This window comes from Peromyscus maniculatus, chromosome 9, assembly GCF_049852395.1.
Source record: "Peromyscus maniculatus bairdii isolate BWxNUB_F1_BW_parent chromosome 9, HU_Pman_BW_mat_3.1, whole genome shotgun sequence".
Lineage (NCBI taxonomy): Eukaryota > Metazoa > Chordata > Mammalia > Rodentia > Cricetidae > Peromyscus > Peromyscus maniculatus.
The window spans coordinates 44,526,713-44,543,413 of record NC_134860.1 but is presented as its reverse complement, the minus strand read 5'-3'; the positions used below and the strand labels follow the sequence as shown (position 1 = coordinate 44,543,413).

Here is a 16,701-nt window from a genome sequence, read left to right as displayed (position 1 = left end):
CCTTTCCCTCTGCCATTTCAGGCTGGAGGAGGACGGCCAGAACAGGAAGTAAGGCTCTGCAGGTCCTGCACCCTTCCCCCACCCCAGATTCCACAGATCCAAAGCAAGAGTGCTTTTCCTTCCGGCTACTGACTTTGTCTCAGCTTCCCTAAGGAGTGGTGTACAGGAAATCCCACTTTCGCTATTACCAATATCTGGACTTTTAAAAACTGCCAATAGAGCTTCAAAATTGCCTGAGACTCCCTTCCCTTGAAAATGTCTGGTTTTCTAGGACTGGTGCGATGGTTCAGCAGTTAAGAGCACTGGCTGCTCTTCCAGAGATTCTGTGTTCAATTCCCAATAACCACACCATGGCTTACAACCATCTGTAATGGCATCTGATGCCCTCCTCTGGCATGCAGATGTACATGCAGACAGAACACTCATAGATAAAAATAAATAAATTTTAAACGAAAAGTAGAAAAAAAAAGTCTGGGTTTTACTATGATTGTGGTTTGGAGATCCAAAACTCTGTTTTTAGAAATCAAAGTTGCTCTTTGCTTTCCTTTCGTCTTCCCTCCCTCCCTTCTTTCCAGTCTTCTTATTTTTTTAAAATTTATTTTATTACTTTGTGTGTATGGGTGTTTTGCCTGCTTGCATCACGTGCATGCAGAGGCCCCGGGAAGCCAGAAGAGTGCATTGGATCCCTTGGAGCTGGAGTTGCACTGGGAGCTACCACGTGGATGGGTTCTGGAGATCCAACCAGGGTCCTCATAGAGAGGACCAGTGCTTTTAACTGCGGAGTCATCTCGAACCCCATTCTTTCTTCTTTTTGAATTTCTGATGCCACAGTTCTACTAATTTTTTCAGGATAACAGTTACTTCTGGATGACCAAGGAGAAAGTCCCAAAGGGAAATAAAATATTAAAGTATTTTAAAAATCTCTCACATTTTTTTTTCCGTAAAGTTGCCAACCTTTTCATTCATAGTCTTTCTTGTACCTCATATTCTTTCATAGAAGGTCAAATTTAATCTCCGTTTTGGAATACCAATAGTAATAATAAAAAAAGGTTGTAAGTTTTAGTGTCATACTTTAGTTTCAGAATTCAATTTGGCAGTGACTTGAAAGTAAGAGCCCGCATGATCACCATTTATTCATTTTATGAATTCTATTTGGAAAAGAAATGTATTCAGCAAGTTCTGGAAAACAGGCAGGGTCAGGAACGGCACTCTGGGACAGGTTGGAAGGATGGAAGCCGTGCCTACGTTTGTAAAGCATTCAATCTGGAAGTAAGCTGTAATCAACACGCACATTTACCACTAAAATCATTGACTCGGGTTTGTCATCACGAACTTCCGGCCGCGGAGGCTTGTAGCAAATGTAAAGACACCAAGAACCTGGGCACCGAGGCGAGGCTCGTTCCGCGGTAACTGGGAGGGCGGAACATCCTTTCCTTTAAAGAGGCCCAGGGGGACGCCAGCGGCGTACGCGTTTTTTGCTGAATTTTGGGCCTCGCCGCCCGCCGTCCGCCGTCACGTGCGGGCCGCAGCGGCCGCGTAGTCAGGTGGGGACGGCTGAGCCGGGTGCCAGCCAAGGCAGGAAGGGAGGCGGCTGCCGAGCCATTCTTAAAGGGGCCCCGAGAGATCCTACGGCGACGGGCCGCCGACGGCCGGAAGGAAAATGGTGAGTGGCGGCGGAGGGCGGCACCGCGGGGCTGGGCGGGCTGGCCGGCCCTTCCCGACCTCCAGCCGCGGCCTGGGGGACCCCCGCGCCGCGGGCCGGCGGTTGGAACGTGGCCTCCGCGTGCGCAGGGCTCTGGCCCTTGTGCTCCCCGCGGCGGAACGGGCTGGGCCCGAGGGGCGGCGTTGGTGGCCAGCGCTTGGGTTCTGATGGCCTCTTCTGGCCTCGTCCCGGCTCCCTTCTGCTCGCGTCCCCCCAGAGTCCCGCTGAATTGCGCCTGATCTCCGCATTCTTCCAGTCGAGGCCGTTGGAACCCATGTGACCCGAGGGGCTCTGGCTTCGCCTTGAAGCAGCTGTCAGAGATTTAGTTTTGCGGCGCCTGGGGGGCCGTGGCTTCTGTTCCCCGTGACGATGGACCCCAAGCATAACATAAAGCGGAGGTTTAAGTCAGTTGCCATCAGGGATCTTCTGGATCCTTTTAAAATACGACCAAGTTCCATGGAACACAGCAACAGGAAGACACTGTTGTTGTCTGTAACTCCTCTCTTGGGAACCGCTTCCATCTAGCTGCTAGATTCTAGCAGATCTTACCGTGGTCACTGAACCCAGGAAACTCGTGGGTTTTCATCATTACGACCTTTAAGCCACATTCCAGGGTGCTGACAACTCAGGTTTGAAGCATTCCTTTCTTCATGCTTCCCCCTAGGCTTCTGGGACTCAGAACTCCTGGCTTTCCTCCTACTTCTGCTGATGCATCTGTTTCCCTTGGATTCCGCTCTCCATTTCCTGGTCTGTGCTCATAAGAGCCCTAGGCTCCATCCTGAGGCTTCATTTTCTATTGTATTTCCCTTTGCTGAATTCCTGGCTTCGGTTACCACCTACTTTGAGTTGACTTAGTGAGTTCCTATCTCTGACCTTACTGCTGAGATCCAACCAGAAGTTATATTCCACTTTTTTGTTAATATACTCAGGAAGCATGGCACCACGCAGATGCCACAGAGGCTCTTCAGTTTGGCCCAAAAGAACTCGTAGTTTCCCCCTCACATCTGGTCTTCCTCCAGCCAGAATTCTGTAACTTGGTTAAAGGTCCCATTCGTTTCTGCTACACAAGCCATACGTCTTTGTAAGCCTTTATTTCCTCCATATTGAATCTAGCCCAATTCCTATGTAGTGATTAAGAGAAAGAGCTGTAAAGGTCAGGCTACCTGGTTGCTTCCTGAGTCCATTACCTATACGTCTTTGATTTGGGGGAAGATGCTTGTAGCCTGTCTAAGCCTTACATTTCCTGCCAAATGGGGATGGTGTTAGTGCAGGTGAGATGGTTTGGAACATGAAGCAGGAATCAGCCTCCTGCTCCAGACGTGGGGACTTAACTGATGTCACTCACTGCTTTATGCTGCTCTGCAATCTCTCAGCTGCTTGTCATCTTTTATCTGAAGTGGTCTTGCTGGTCACCGGTGCTGCCGTGTTCTTGGCTCTCTGCCTGTTTACTGCATATCATGACAAATACGATCTTATCAAAATTCACATGTGGCCATGTTGATAGCTTCCGTTTGCTGATGGATAGAAATCTGAGTACCTACAGGCCATCACCTAGCCCTGGTTCTCGATCCTGTTCATTGTGGGCACCTTAGTCCCACTGTCATTTCATGATTTAGGCTGCCATGCTCACTTGAAGCACTTTAGATGGCTTTTACTGGGGCCACGATGTTCTTCACCACACATCAGTTTCAAAGCATCTTGTGGTTCTCCATTCTAACCTTTATCATAGGTGCCAGTTTTGATATAGATTTCTTCTCTACTAGTCTATAATGTAAGCTAGCACTTACACACCAATAAATGAACATTTGAGCTCAACTAAGTATCATTTGCCACCTAGAATTGTTTTTATAGCTTTGTACCCATTCTTAAACGCTTCCACATGTAAACGAGAGTAAGAGTTGGCTAAACCTGAGTCCATTCCCTTCTCTCCCTCACCCTTTCCTTTTTAGAAGAGATAATCGATCCTCCTGCCTCAGTCTCTAAGTGCTGGGATTACAGACATGTGCTACCACACCTGGTTTCTGAGTCTTTCTTATAAGATGGGTTTTTGGCTTTGTTGTGGCATTGGGAAGGGAGAAAACACACTGAATTACACAGAGTAAATCAAAGCGTGTCTTCACCTTTGACAACCATCACATCCTGGGGGCACATGAGGCAAGTCTCTTACAAATGGAGTTACACACTGAGTATGTCTGCATGAGTTTCCGAACCTGTGATGTCAAGCTTACATTTGTGGCTCTGATTATCAGGGTGTCAAATTGGTTTTGTCTAAATAAAAATCAAAAGTTTTTATTAGTTTCATTAATTTCATCTTTGATCAAAGTAGATTGAATCAGCTTCAGGCAGTTCCCTGTGACTTAGCATCTCTCTAAAGAGAAGTAGGAAACTGAAAATACATATCCCAGCAGTGGTTATTTTCTGTTGGCTAGTGCCCTTGGCTGGGGTATACTTCCTGATTGATTGTGTAATTGCACATCCTATGATACATGTCACATCTTACTGATTAGCAGAGTTCAGAATTTTTTTTAAGTATTTATTTTTATTTCATTTGCAATGGTGCTTTGCCTGCATATATGTCTGTAGGAGGGTGTTGGATCCCCTTGAACAGGAGTTAACAGACAGTTGTGAGCTGCCATGTGGGTGCTGGGAATTGAACCTGGGTCCTGTGGAAGAGCAGTCAGTGCTCTTAACCACTGAGCCATTTCCAGCCCCTGGAGTTCAGAATTTAAAAGACTGTTAAAATGATGGTCATTTCTTGCTTTAGTGGATGCTGTCTTTAATCCAACAGAGGATCAAGCACCTAGGCTTCCATTACTATTCTTTTAACTTAAAATTGGAAGCTTTAATGATTTGAGGTTCTGAAATTGAAGTGTCCAAATTTTCTTGAAAGAGAAGGGGAGCCGGGCGGTGGTGGCGCATGCCTTTAATCCCAGCACTTGGGAGGCAAAGGCAGACAGATCTCTGTGAGTTCAGGCCAGCCTACACTACAGAGTGAGTTCCAGAAAAGGCGCAAAGCTACACAGAGAAACGCTGTCTCGAAAAACAAAAACAAAAACAAAAAGGGAAGAAAGAAAGAGAGGGGGAAACTTCTCTATGAAAAGTCCAGAGTAAGTGAACTTTTTGCAACTTGACTCAAACCAACTGTAAAAAATGTAAAGCAATGAGGAGATCTGAACACTAATTAGGTGAGAGACTAGAATTCTGGGAGGGTTTTTAAAGCAGAACACCTTTACTATGTTTGTGTTTCTGGTGACACATGATGTCTTTCAAATGATGAATGGTGCAATATTGCCAGGTGAATGACTTGTAGCCTCTGGGTAAGACAGTCCTTTGGGGTGTTGTTGATGTATTGTGGGTAGCGAAATGCAGATGGTAGTGATTGGAGCTGGATGATTGGTACATAGGATTTCACAATTCTATTCTCCACATTGGTGTGGTTTGGAAGGCTCTTTTCATTAATTTTATTTTTTTCCTTTTTTGGAGAGAGGGTCTCACTCTGTAGCCCCAAACTCAGAGATCTTTCTGCTTCTTCCTCTCTAGTACCAGCATAAAAGATGTGCACCATCATGCCTAGCTGATTTTGCAGTTTTACCTACTAAAAACATCATAGCATGGCATGGTGGCACACAATTGCAATATCTATGCTACTGGAGAGGCCAAAGCAAGGAGGATCCCAAGTTTGAGCCAGCTTGGACAACAAGAGAAGATCCCCTGTCAAAAACCAGCCAGCCGAGGGCGGGGTGATGGATGAGTATTTAAAGTAATTAATTACTGCACAAACACAAGGACATGAGTTCGAAGCCCTGGAACTATGAAGAGCCAGGCACTGTAGCAGGTGTCCATAATCCAGTGATCCAACAGCCAGGTGGGAGGCAGAGGCAGGAGAATGCACAGAAGCTCACCAGCTAGCTAACCCTTGCACATAGTATGCAGAGGGATCCTGTCTCAAATATTGGAAGACTAAGACTAGCACCCAAACTCATCTTCTAGCCTCCATGTGTACACTGTGGCACGTGTATGCCCAAATTCACACAAATATATGTATATGCACATACAGTTTCTATCTATGCACCCAAAGACAAAACCAGCTAACTAAACAACAAAACAGCTGGATATAATACTCATACCCTGGAATACTAGCATTTAGGAACCTGAGGCAAGAGACTTGCAAGTTCAAGGCCAACCTGAGGTACATAGTAAGCTCCAGGCCAACCTGGACTACCCACCAAGATCTCAAAACAAAAAGCAAAAAGCAAAAACAAAGTAAAACAAAACTATAAAACTACTTCTGTCCTCTTGTTTGTGGTAATCAATTGCACCACTAAAAGAAGAAAGCATTTAATGGTTTTCTTGCCAGATTTCTGGGGAAGATCTGTTAGTGTTTCTTCATAATCTCTAAGCATTTCTTTTGGCTTTTGTATTTATTTCGTCTGCTTTTGCTTTTGCTTTTGCTTTTGTGTGTGTGTGTGTGTGTGTGTGTGTGTGTGTGTGTGTGTGTGTGTGTATTTTTTATTTTTCAAGGAAACAGATTTAACAGATTTATTGAGTATACTACAAGGGGCAGTGGGCTGGGTAGTAACCAGAGTATTGCCTGCTTTTTTGTTTCATTGATTTTTTTAAGACAGGGTCTCTCTACATAGCCCTGGATGTCCTGGAACTTGCTCTGTAGACCAGGCTGGCCTTGAACTCAGAGAGATTCTGCCTCTGTCTCCCCAGTGCTAAGATTAAAGGCATGAGCCACCATGCCTGGCTTTTTTGTTTGTTTGTTTGTTTGTTTGTTTGTTTTTGTTCTGTCCTGGAACTCACTTTGTATACCAGGCTGGCCTTGAGTTCACAGTGATCCTCCTGCCTCTGCTCCTCCAGTGCTGGGATCAAAGGTGTGCACCACCATTGCCCCGCTAAAGATTTATTTATGAATGTATTTTATGTATATGAGTGCTCTGTCTTCGTGCACACCAGAAGAGGGCATCGGATTCCATTACAGGTGGTTGGAAGCCACCATGTGATTGCTGAGAATTGAACTCAGGACCTCTAGAAGAGCAGCCAGAGCTCTGAACTGCTGAGCCATCTCTCCAGCCCTCTTTTGTACATTCTTAATAGCTAATGTTATGTCTTTGTATTCACCTAAGATATAAATTGTTCATTTTTACTGTCAGGTTTATTTTTATTTTCCTCATAATTGTGAAACTCCAAAGCAGTAAAATGATTTTCCCGTGTTGCCACACAGTGTGAGATGCTGACGCAGGTGACGGCCCTTCACTTCCACATTTCTTCCCTTCCTCTCTACTTCACATGAGATGCTTGTCAGTGTGTGCTTGGGTTCTGAAGTATTTATTAGCCAAAAAGAAAGTTAAAGTAAGCTTGCATTAGAGATGAACAGGTATGACTAACCCATGTAGATCCAAAGGGTGGTAGATTTGAAAGTTCTTTAACGTGCACAAATATTGAAGTCATGACATTTTAAGTGTATGTATCCCCCTCTCTCTTGTAGAGTGAGTCTTTGGTGGTTTGTGATGTTGCTGAAGATTTAGTGGAAAAGCTGAGAAAGTTTCGTTTTCGAAAAGAAACCCACAATGCTGCCATTATAAGTAAGCTGAAGTTGCCTCAAAACTCTCTGACGTTAGTTTGTCTTCTCTTACAGTCCTTTGAATGTGCCAAGCCTTTAGACAGCAACAGTTCTTCCTCCACCTGCTGTATTTGTCACTATTACCTCTGCAAGTTTAGAAACTGCTCCTTCTGTTGCCATAGATAGCACCCCCCCCCCAGATGCTAATTGTCTTGATCACTTGAGGAATGAGGGTTCATAGTGATCCATAGTGTGGCTCCGAGGGCTAACATTTGCCCACACCTAAATGGTAAAGTTCAGCATTGAGCCTTATTCTAATTCTACACTAAACTTTAGTTTCAGGGAGAGTGCTTTACTTGTTTTCATAGCTAATACTTCGTGGGAGATGATTTAGAAAGATGAAGGAAGGTTAAGGGAGTGAAGTCATACTTTTACGTAACAGAGATCCATCAGGCAGGTGTGTATCAAATCAGGTGGTGACACCTTATGAATTTTGGTTCTGTTACAAATAAATATTATCATGTGGTCCTGTGGGTCTCTTTTTTTTTTTAATGTATGAGTGCTCTGTCTGCATGTATGCCTACATGCCAGAAAAGGGCATCAGATACCATTATAGGTGGTTGTGAACTACCATGTGGTTTCTGGGAATTGAACTCAGGACCTATAGAAGAGCAGCCAGTGCTCTTAACCGCTGAGCCATCTCTCCAGCCCCTTTTTTTGTTTGTTTGTTTTTTGTTTTTTTTTTTAAATGGTGATATGGTTCTTAATGGGGAAAATGTATAATAGTGCCATTTACCCCAACAGACAAGGGTGTTTGAAGTCCTAATGTATGTCCTTAGGATTTAATGTGACTTTAGTGCAAACTCAAGCATAGTTAACTCTTTAGACAGGTAGAAAAGAATAAAGGCATAGAGGACCTAAGTTTACTCTGATTTGGATTTGGTTTATGTCAGTTATATTTGAACAGAGGTTGAATTGGTAATTCACTTTCTTAGAATAATGACCACCTGCCATGAAACTGTAATGTTGGAGAAGCTAGGGGTCTTGGGATTTCTTTCTCCTAAGCCCTGGTGAGCTTTTCTTTGGCAGTTCTAACCATGTTGCACATAGACAGTCTCAGTCAGTTAGTCTTCCAAGCCTCCCTTTATTTAGACAGTTGCGCTGGAGTCCCAAAGTTCTCCATCCATGCAGTACGTGTGAGGAGTTGATAAGAGTCTAAATAAGCACGTTCCATGTTGGGAATTCTACCTGGAAATGTAAAGCTAATACTTACGTGTGTTTATGCTGTGTTTCTTGATGTCTTAGTTTTTGGTGCTCCCCTCCCTTCAAATAGACTGAAGCTGCATAGATTGGATAGTCAAGGTCACCAGAATCACACTTTACTTATACTGTATTTTCCTTGTAGTGAAGATTGACAAGGACAAACGCCTGGTGGTACTGGATGAGGAACTTGAGGTTTGTTTAATGAGCTAAATACAATTTCTATAGTTAAGCAATTATTGTTGTCCAAACAATGCTATGTTAGTTACATGTACTAAAACAAGTTCTGGGCCTCCTTAAATACATGCTAATTTTACATGAAAAGCATGGACTGATTGTTGGTTCCACATTGTCTTGCTGATTTAACTGCCTTCCTTAAAGCGTTAATGAGATCCAGTGTTGGAGGTCTGCACCTAGTAAAGATGAGTGAGCTTCCTAACTGATGAGCTGTGCACAGAGTGGTATCAAACTAACGCCAGCCACTGAGTGTTGAGTAGAATTCCTCTTTGCTCTGAGCTGCTGCTTTGTCCCTCAGTGTCTCCTGACAATTGGAACATAAATAGAGAAGGAACACTGTCCTTCAGCACTGTGTTTTGTTAGTAGAAGTAATTTTGTGATGTGATAACAGATTCACAGCTCTGAGCAGAATGGGTGCTCAGTGGATCTTTGGGGAAGGACATGCTTCAAACTTTCTTTTCTCTCTGGTGCCAGGGCATCTCCCCAGATGAACTTAAAGATGAACTCCCTGAGCGGCAACCTCGATATCCTTTTCTAAGTGGTTTAGAAAAAGTTTTATTCGTCACCAGGATTTTATTTATGAATCCATTTGTTAAACTTCCAAAAGACATTTTATATGCCATGAAAACAGAATGGGGGACTGTTGGGAGAAGGAGGGAACAGTGAGGGGGAGGGAGGGACAAATGTGAGCGGAGTACTAAATGTATGAATGACTAAGAAGTTAATAAAAGGATAAAAACATATCTTAAAGGCCCCCCCTCCACATCATGACCACATTAAAATATGTATGCATGTAAGTAGATAAAAAAAAAGGAAAGTTGATGTATTAGATTACTTTTTAAACAATTCTCTTTAAATGTGCACATAGTAAAAACTGAGAAAGAAAAAGTCCACATTAAATCTGGACCTTTAACAAGTTTCTTTTTGAGAAACTACATGATTTTATAATTTGCCTTTGGGGCCTATTTTGTAGAACAATATCAAAAGTGTGGTGTTTAATGAATAAGGCCATTCACTAGCTGAAGTGTTGACTGTTGCCTGTCTTAGAGCAGTGACTTTAGTTTCTTTAACTTGAGAAAAACCTTCATTGTGTATAGTTATAAATACCAACATGATGATGGAAGAGTTTCCTACCCTCTGTGTTTTATCTTCTCCAGTCCTGTTGGTGAGTCAGTCTCTTTAATAATGTGTACTTGGCTTTGATCCAATTGAACCATCTTCTGCTAGACAGATTTTTGCTATTTATAAAGATGAAATTGTTGAATAGCCTAAATTGAGGTCAGCTGATGTTTGTGTTTGTGCACACACCATGTACACTCTAGAGAGCAGGTACTGTAAAGTGTCATCTCTCAGGATGCACTTACCTCTGCTGGTTAATTCCTAGAAGTATAATTGTTGAGTTAAATCATACATTTTAATGATTCAGAAATACAGTGACACCTTTTAGAATCAGAAGTATATATTTTAGTCTTGTTTAAGTATGTGATCTTTGTTTGACCATGGTAATATGCTTATGTTTATCTTTTTTAAAAAAACTTACTAGTGATATACCTGTAATCTTGAAGATGGTCCTTGTACTATCAAAATTAAAATAGTGCTGAATAAAGTTTTAAGTGTCAAGACTCTAAAAATCAGAATCTATGGAAACCTAAACCATTTTTAATGATCTGCTCACTTTGAATTGTATGTCTTTGTGCAGGCAATGCACAGTGGAAGAATCACAGTTTAGCCATGTACATTTAGACCAAAGCTTTTGTAAACTTAGTAGCAAAGGAAATCCTAAACAAATCTTTGTGAAAGATAAAAGTAATGGAAACCATTACCTTTTCAAAAGCTACCCTTTGTCTCTGTGCTGATGTCTTCCAGGATGCAAGCCTGAGCAGCAGATGATGTATGCTGGGAGTAAGAACAAGCTAGTCCAGACAGCTGAGCTAACCAAGGTAGTATCTGTGTTGGACATGCTTCCTTTAGAGTACAGGGTAACAGCTGAGCAGCTGATCCAGATGTATTTTCTGTAGTTGAAGCCCTGTCGACTAATGTGGTCCATAGTATAAGGCTTTGTATTCGTGGGAAAGAGAACTGTAGTAATCTTTGAACCAATATGTGTTTTTAAAATAATTCAATTAGAAAAAAATAACTTTCAAAATGTGAGCAGCTTCAGAAAAGCTACTGTAACCATGCATGGTGGTACATGCCTGTAAAGCCAGCACTGGGGAAGCTGAGGCAGAAGGATCATGAGTTCAAGGCTAATTTGGGCCACATAATGAGATTACCTTAAAAAAAAAGAAAAAGAAGAAGAAAAGAAAAGGTCATGGTAACTGCTAAGCTAGTTAGTCTTTTATACTATCTGCACCCTAATGTACTAGATCTGACATTTCAGTGTACACATTACTTTCATAACTATGGAATCTCATTCTGTACAGGTGTTGAGATTGATGGTCATATTTCTGTAAATAAGAAAACAGGCTCACTGGATACTGAGACTTACCCCCAAGCCTCACAATCTGAGCTTGATTCCTAGGACACACATGGTAGAAGCAGAGAACCAATTCCTGCAAGATATCCTCTGACCTCCATACACATAGGGCTCATATGTACATGCATGTGCTTACACACAAACACACACACAAATACAGGTGTCATTTTAAAGGTAAAAATAAAGAAAAGCAGGTTCAGAAGATGAATGACTTGCTTAGGGTTGTGTGTTAGTTGGAACTAAGATTCAAATTTACATCTGGTTCCACATCCCATCTGTGTTCTGTAATACCTCACCTCCCTCTAGCCTTGTGCTCTCTGGACTGTGAATTCAGATTCCTGCTGGATAACTCTAACTGTGGACTTTGAGTGTAGCCTTATCAAATTAGTCAACAGCTGGTGTTAACATCTGATACTCAAACTGTGGAAGATTGGCCTTATGTTTCTCTAGCTCCTGGCTAGGTTGATTTTAGATACGTATGCTTGGCTGTCTTTTCTAATGGGCAAGCTTTACATAATTGCTCTTTTAACATATATGTGCCGCTTTAGAATTTGTGGTTTTAAAAGAACATAGGTTTTATGCCATCTTGATTACTACACTTTGGTAACTTAAGTATTTAGTACTGAAAAGAAGGTAAATATTAGCCGGGCAGTGATGGCACATGCCTTTAATCCCAGCCAGCACTCATGAGGCAGAGGCAGGTGGATCTCTGTGAGTTCGAGGCCAGCCTGGTCTACAGAGCTAGTTCCAGGACAGCTAGGGCTGTTACACAGAGAAACCTTGTCTTGAAAACAACAACAACAAAAAGAAGTTAAGTATTACCAAAAAGGGACATCTAATTTACTCAGATTAAGTCATGGTTGTGAGCAATATGAAGGAAACAGAATGTGGTATTTAATACTCAGTACAATGTAGGGATTTTTTTTTTTTAAGTGATGGAATATGACTTCAGTTTGTTTGTTTTTTCCTTCCTTAAGGTATTTGAAATAAGAAACACTGAAGACCTAACTGAAGAATGGCTACGTGAGAAACTTGGATTTTTCCACTAATGTGAACTTCTGTGTTTCTAAAGTATTTATGTATTAACCTGACCATACTGGAACCAGACATAAATAGTTAATTTATGCCTAAAAATGCACTGTTACTTACAGTCTGTTTCCTGCAGTAAAGAAACTTCATTTGTGCAGTTTGAACAAAGGGAAATCATCTTCATAGTAACGGAACTTTGTGAAGTGTTGCCTTGTGTTTGTCATTGTTAGCTGGACCATTGTTCTCCGGGGTGACTAATTTCTGTAATTTATGATTGGGAATGACTGTTTGCAGACACTATTGGAGGGGGGTATTAGATTGTGATGGACACAGGTCCTCCTTGGCCCCCTCCTGGGCACTGGCAGTTTAGAAGTGCAGAGAGAAGAACCTCATCGCTTGGCACATCAGCCAGGTTCATGGCTAAGGGGACTGATGCTGAGCCAGGAGTCATGACTGCAGAGCCTCTGCTGCACTCCCTAGTCCTCCTTCGCTCTTGGTCTCCTGTAACTGTTTAATCAAGTGTAGAAACTACATCAGTCACTCGTTCTTAAGGTCTGGGAGTTGGATTTTATGGTAGAGTTATGATTATTAGGTTTTCTTCTTAAGGGAAGTAGAATTCTAGTCTTAGAAACTGGTGAGTTATAGAATCAAGGGCTTCGTTCCTGGTTGTGTCACTAATAGGGAGCTTAGAATGTAGCTTGGTAACACTATAAAGTATCTCCTAATGTCTTGTGAGCACTGTTTAAATATGTTAATACTGTGCCTTTGATTTGTCAGCATTAACATTAGCTTAAGACTTCTACACTGCCAGTATTCTAGATTTGGTGAAATTAATACTTTTCTAAAGGGTTCAAGTAAAACAATTTTCTAATATGTATAACTGAAGTTTGTAATAAAACCAACTTGTTATTTTTAAAATTCCAACTGTCTGCCCAAAGTCATACATATATATGGTAGGTGGAGTTATAATTTGGGGTATATTTACTGTTAGTTTCGTGCCATATGTAAGCATTATTTAAAAGTTTGGTCATAGTTAATAACACATCAATAGATGTCATACCTTTTATTCTCAATGTCAGAAGAAATCCTAATGTGGACAAAGCCAGTCATGTTAGGTGGTGACACCATTGTTAGGAAGCGAGGCTTACAATGTACTTGCAGTTATTATGTTACACTTGAGAAACCATGTCAGAAACTGCTGAGGAATAATTTGATTTGAAGAGACTGTAGAGGCTGACCAAATTTTTATATTAAGAAAGTAATTATTTTGAGCTGAGCAGTGGTAGTGCACACGCCTTTCATTCTAGCACTTGGGAGGCAGAGGCAGGCGGATCTCTGAGCTCGAGGCCAGCCTGGTCTACAGAGCAAGTTCCAGGACAGCCAGGACTACACAGAGAAACCGTGTCTCGAAAAACAAAACAAACAAAAAAATCATTTCAAAACTAGCAAAAGCATTATTACGTTGGCACGTGTTCATTGTAAAATATTTGTCTTGTTTAGGGCTCTGTACCAGCTTTACTGGAGGAAAGATGGTTTTCACAGTGGAATAGGGTGTGCTGTATTCCTAGCTGTGTGTTCACGAACCTGTGTGTCAGGAAGCAATACAAGTGCTACAGAAGGTGTTTGCACTGGCTATGAATGGAAATCAAGTTGCTTTATTTCGGTTTCTGGAGAGTGAGAAAACTTCACCCAAGAAGTGTAAGAGTTCACTATATAGGTATTTTGTTATGGGCTAGAGAATAGCTTGCTTATAATCCTACAGAAAGCAAATGAGATCCAAGTAGAGAGTAACTTTAATGTTTTTTGAATGAAGCAAATAAGCTTTTGTTTCACCTGATTGCATAAGTACTCTGTTGAAAGTAATGCTGCACGAGTGTACATTTTTAATGCAGTTCTTCATTTGGGCTTGCGTATTTAATTTTGGAAATTAGACCTGCCAAACACAGGATCTTACCTCCAGATCTCTAGCAGCAACACAGAGGGTGGTCAGCAGCCTCCTGTTTAAGCTTGCCTGACCCTTCCCAAGAAATGTGCCTTCTGCAAGGCCGCATATTGGATTGGGGCATCAATAGAACATTTGTATTCTGTCTGTCCTTATGCAGGTTTGTAAGTCTTACGCTCCAGAGTAGTTCTCAAATATTTATGTAAGTTTCCCTTTACATTCTTTTAAAGTATTTTTATTATCCTTTTTCTACCTTTCCATAAAGAGTATGTCCAGATTTCATAATTCCAGCTTTTACACTCCATGTCTTTCTGGAACAACCATTCCCACTCAGCCTTAAATCTTAATCTTTCCTTTTTGTAAGCCACTCTTTCCAGGAACCTCTTTGTTTTCTAAGTCAGCTTTGGTTTGGAATTTCTGATCTTATCTAAGTTGTGCATAGCATCTAATGTCAGAACCGACTAAGAACCACAGTATGTATGTAATGAGTTTTTGTGACACAGAAGGGACGTATGAAGAAAGGTAGTCTCAGGTTCCTGTGCTGAAATTCCAAAATGTCTGACTTTTGAACAGTAATCACTTTGTTCTGATACTGAAACAATTATGTTAGGAAAAAAGCTGTTTTGTTTAATGGACTTCTGAACTCCGAATTGTCTATCTGGATGCCTAGTGCAGTTAAACATTCTCTTGTGTGAGGGCTGTTGCTGGATTGTTTGTCATTAGTAAATCATTTGTTGCAAAATGTGTGTGAACATTTTCCCTCCCTTTGTCTCCTATTTTCAGGAGCCAAGCTTAGCCATAAACTGTATCCTGGTCTGACACTTTCACTAACAGTTTCCAGTTAGAGGACTTTATTGCCAAATTAAACTTGGCTCTTATCCTGCCCAGATAGAAACTGAGGAAGTGCACAAAAGACATGTTCAGACACTTGTAAAACTTGTGTGACGGCATCAATCTGTATATGGACTAGTGAATAGATATTTTCATAAGGGTTGAAATGCCAATATTTGGGAAGTAGAGAGTAGAGTATAGTCTGTCAGTTCTATCGAGTGTTAATATAGTTGTACTCCTTATTTGTTCTGGAGACTGATAATACTGGAGTCCATAAAGTTTGAACCTTTACAACTTATGTGAAGAAATGTTGCAAACATTTCTGGATGGATCTTATTTTGTATTTCTGGAAGAATGTAAATACTCCTAGGCCTCTTCATGCTGATGGTTCCCAGGCAGATGTTTCGTGTTAGGCCGTTTGACATTTCAGATCAGTGATCAAATTCCTGTGATGTTTAAAACAGTTACATTAAGCTTGTGGTATTTTTTGCTTTTTAGAATATAAATACTTGAATACTGTTTGAGCTCACTAACATGCCAGGGCAAGTCCCACTGATTTTGATGGTCCAATATAATCTCATTCAGGAGGCTTGAAACATTGGTGGCTTAGTCTCATGGATTGAACAGTTCTCTGTCATTGTTTGAGAACACCAACAACTGGCACCACTTCTTAAGCTGTGCTTTCAGTCTCTGCTAGTTCATACGCATGTTTATTTTGGAGTCTTTTGGTAAGCATGGTGCTTGTACTGGTTTAAATAAAATGCTAACATGAAAGGACTTGTAGTGTTTCATTTTTTGCCTGCCTTCTACCATCTCTCTGTAGCTACTGATGCCTGCCTATCGGTTTCTGTGAGCCACATGCCTGTTTAGCAGTTTACTTTATAGGGGCAAACCAAGTAACGACAACAATGAAAAACAGGAATCCTTGGGCAACTTGATGGAAGGAAAACATGACATGAAACTTTCTAAAACACAGTCTGACGCAAAAATGACGGATTTTTAAAAATGTCAGTGAAAAGCAGTAGAGGTTGAAGAACCGGTTCCAGACATGAAGCTAGCCTTGAAAGGGAGAATTAGAAGTTAGGAGGTCGGAGTGCCTCTAAGCAGTCCTGTTATTGGAAATAGTGTCACTGTTTATAGTCATGCATTGAAGACCCATCCTGCTCTAGGGATTGGATTCCAGAGTGAGTATATGCCAGGGGTGTCTAGTAGAATGGATAAATGCTTTGTGGCGGCTTTACCATGTACTACTTGTGATTTAATCTGCTAATTGTCACAATTTGTTTTGGTTATGAAAGAAGTAATTAATGCTTTCCTGTCTTTAAGAATCTCAAAAGGATGGGGCTGGAAAGATGGCTCAGAAGTTAAGAGCATTGGCTGCTCTTCCAGAGTTCAGTTCCCAGCAACCACATGGTGGCTCACAGCCATCTATAATGAGATCTGGTGCCCTCTTCTGGCGTGCAGGGCTACATGCAGGCAGAACACTGTATACATAATAAATAAATAAATCTTAAAAAAAAAAAAATCTCAAGAGAACTGGCCACAGTCCTTATTTCTCAAATTTGATCACTTAGCTGTGTCAAGGGCCAGTTAGGTGGAAGGTCTGGACACTGAATCTCAGTGCAGTGTATCTGTAGCTGTGTCAAGGGCCAGTTAGG

General features: G+C 41.5%; 1 protein-coding gene across 1 annotated transcript; it reads left to right on the top strand.

Annotated features, from left to right (window-relative positions):
- The first annotated feature begins 1,504 nt into the window (after nucleotides 1-1,504).
- On the top strand, nucleotides 1,505-15,820 carry Gmfb (glia maturation factor beta). Its single transcript, XM_006987514.4, has 7 exons — nucleotides 1,505-1,663; nucleotides 7,194-7,290; nucleotides 8,674-8,723; nucleotides 9,240-9,289; nucleotides 9,848-9,930; nucleotides 10,632-10,705; nucleotides 12,219-15,820. Exons 1-7 carry the CDS (start codon nucleotides 1,661-1,663, stop codon nucleotides 12,288-12,290), a joined length of 429 nt encoding a protein of 142 aa, XP_006987576.1. The 5' UTR covers nucleotides 1,505-1,660; the 3' UTR covers nucleotides 12,291-15,820.
- The last annotated feature ends 881 nt before the right edge of the window (nucleotides 15,821-16,701 follow it).

Bases quoted from the DNA above. Each gene is read 5' to 3' on its own strand.
- Gmfb (XM_006987514.4), top strand. The intron at 8,724-9,239 runs GTTTGTTTAATG...CTCTGGTGCCAG, and splicing joins TACTGGATGAGGAACTTGAG to GGCATCTCCCCAGATGAACT. The intron at 10,706-12,218 runs GTAGTATCTGTG...TCCTTCCTTAAG, and splicing joins AGACAGCTGAGCTAACCAAG to GTATTTGAAATAAGAAACAC.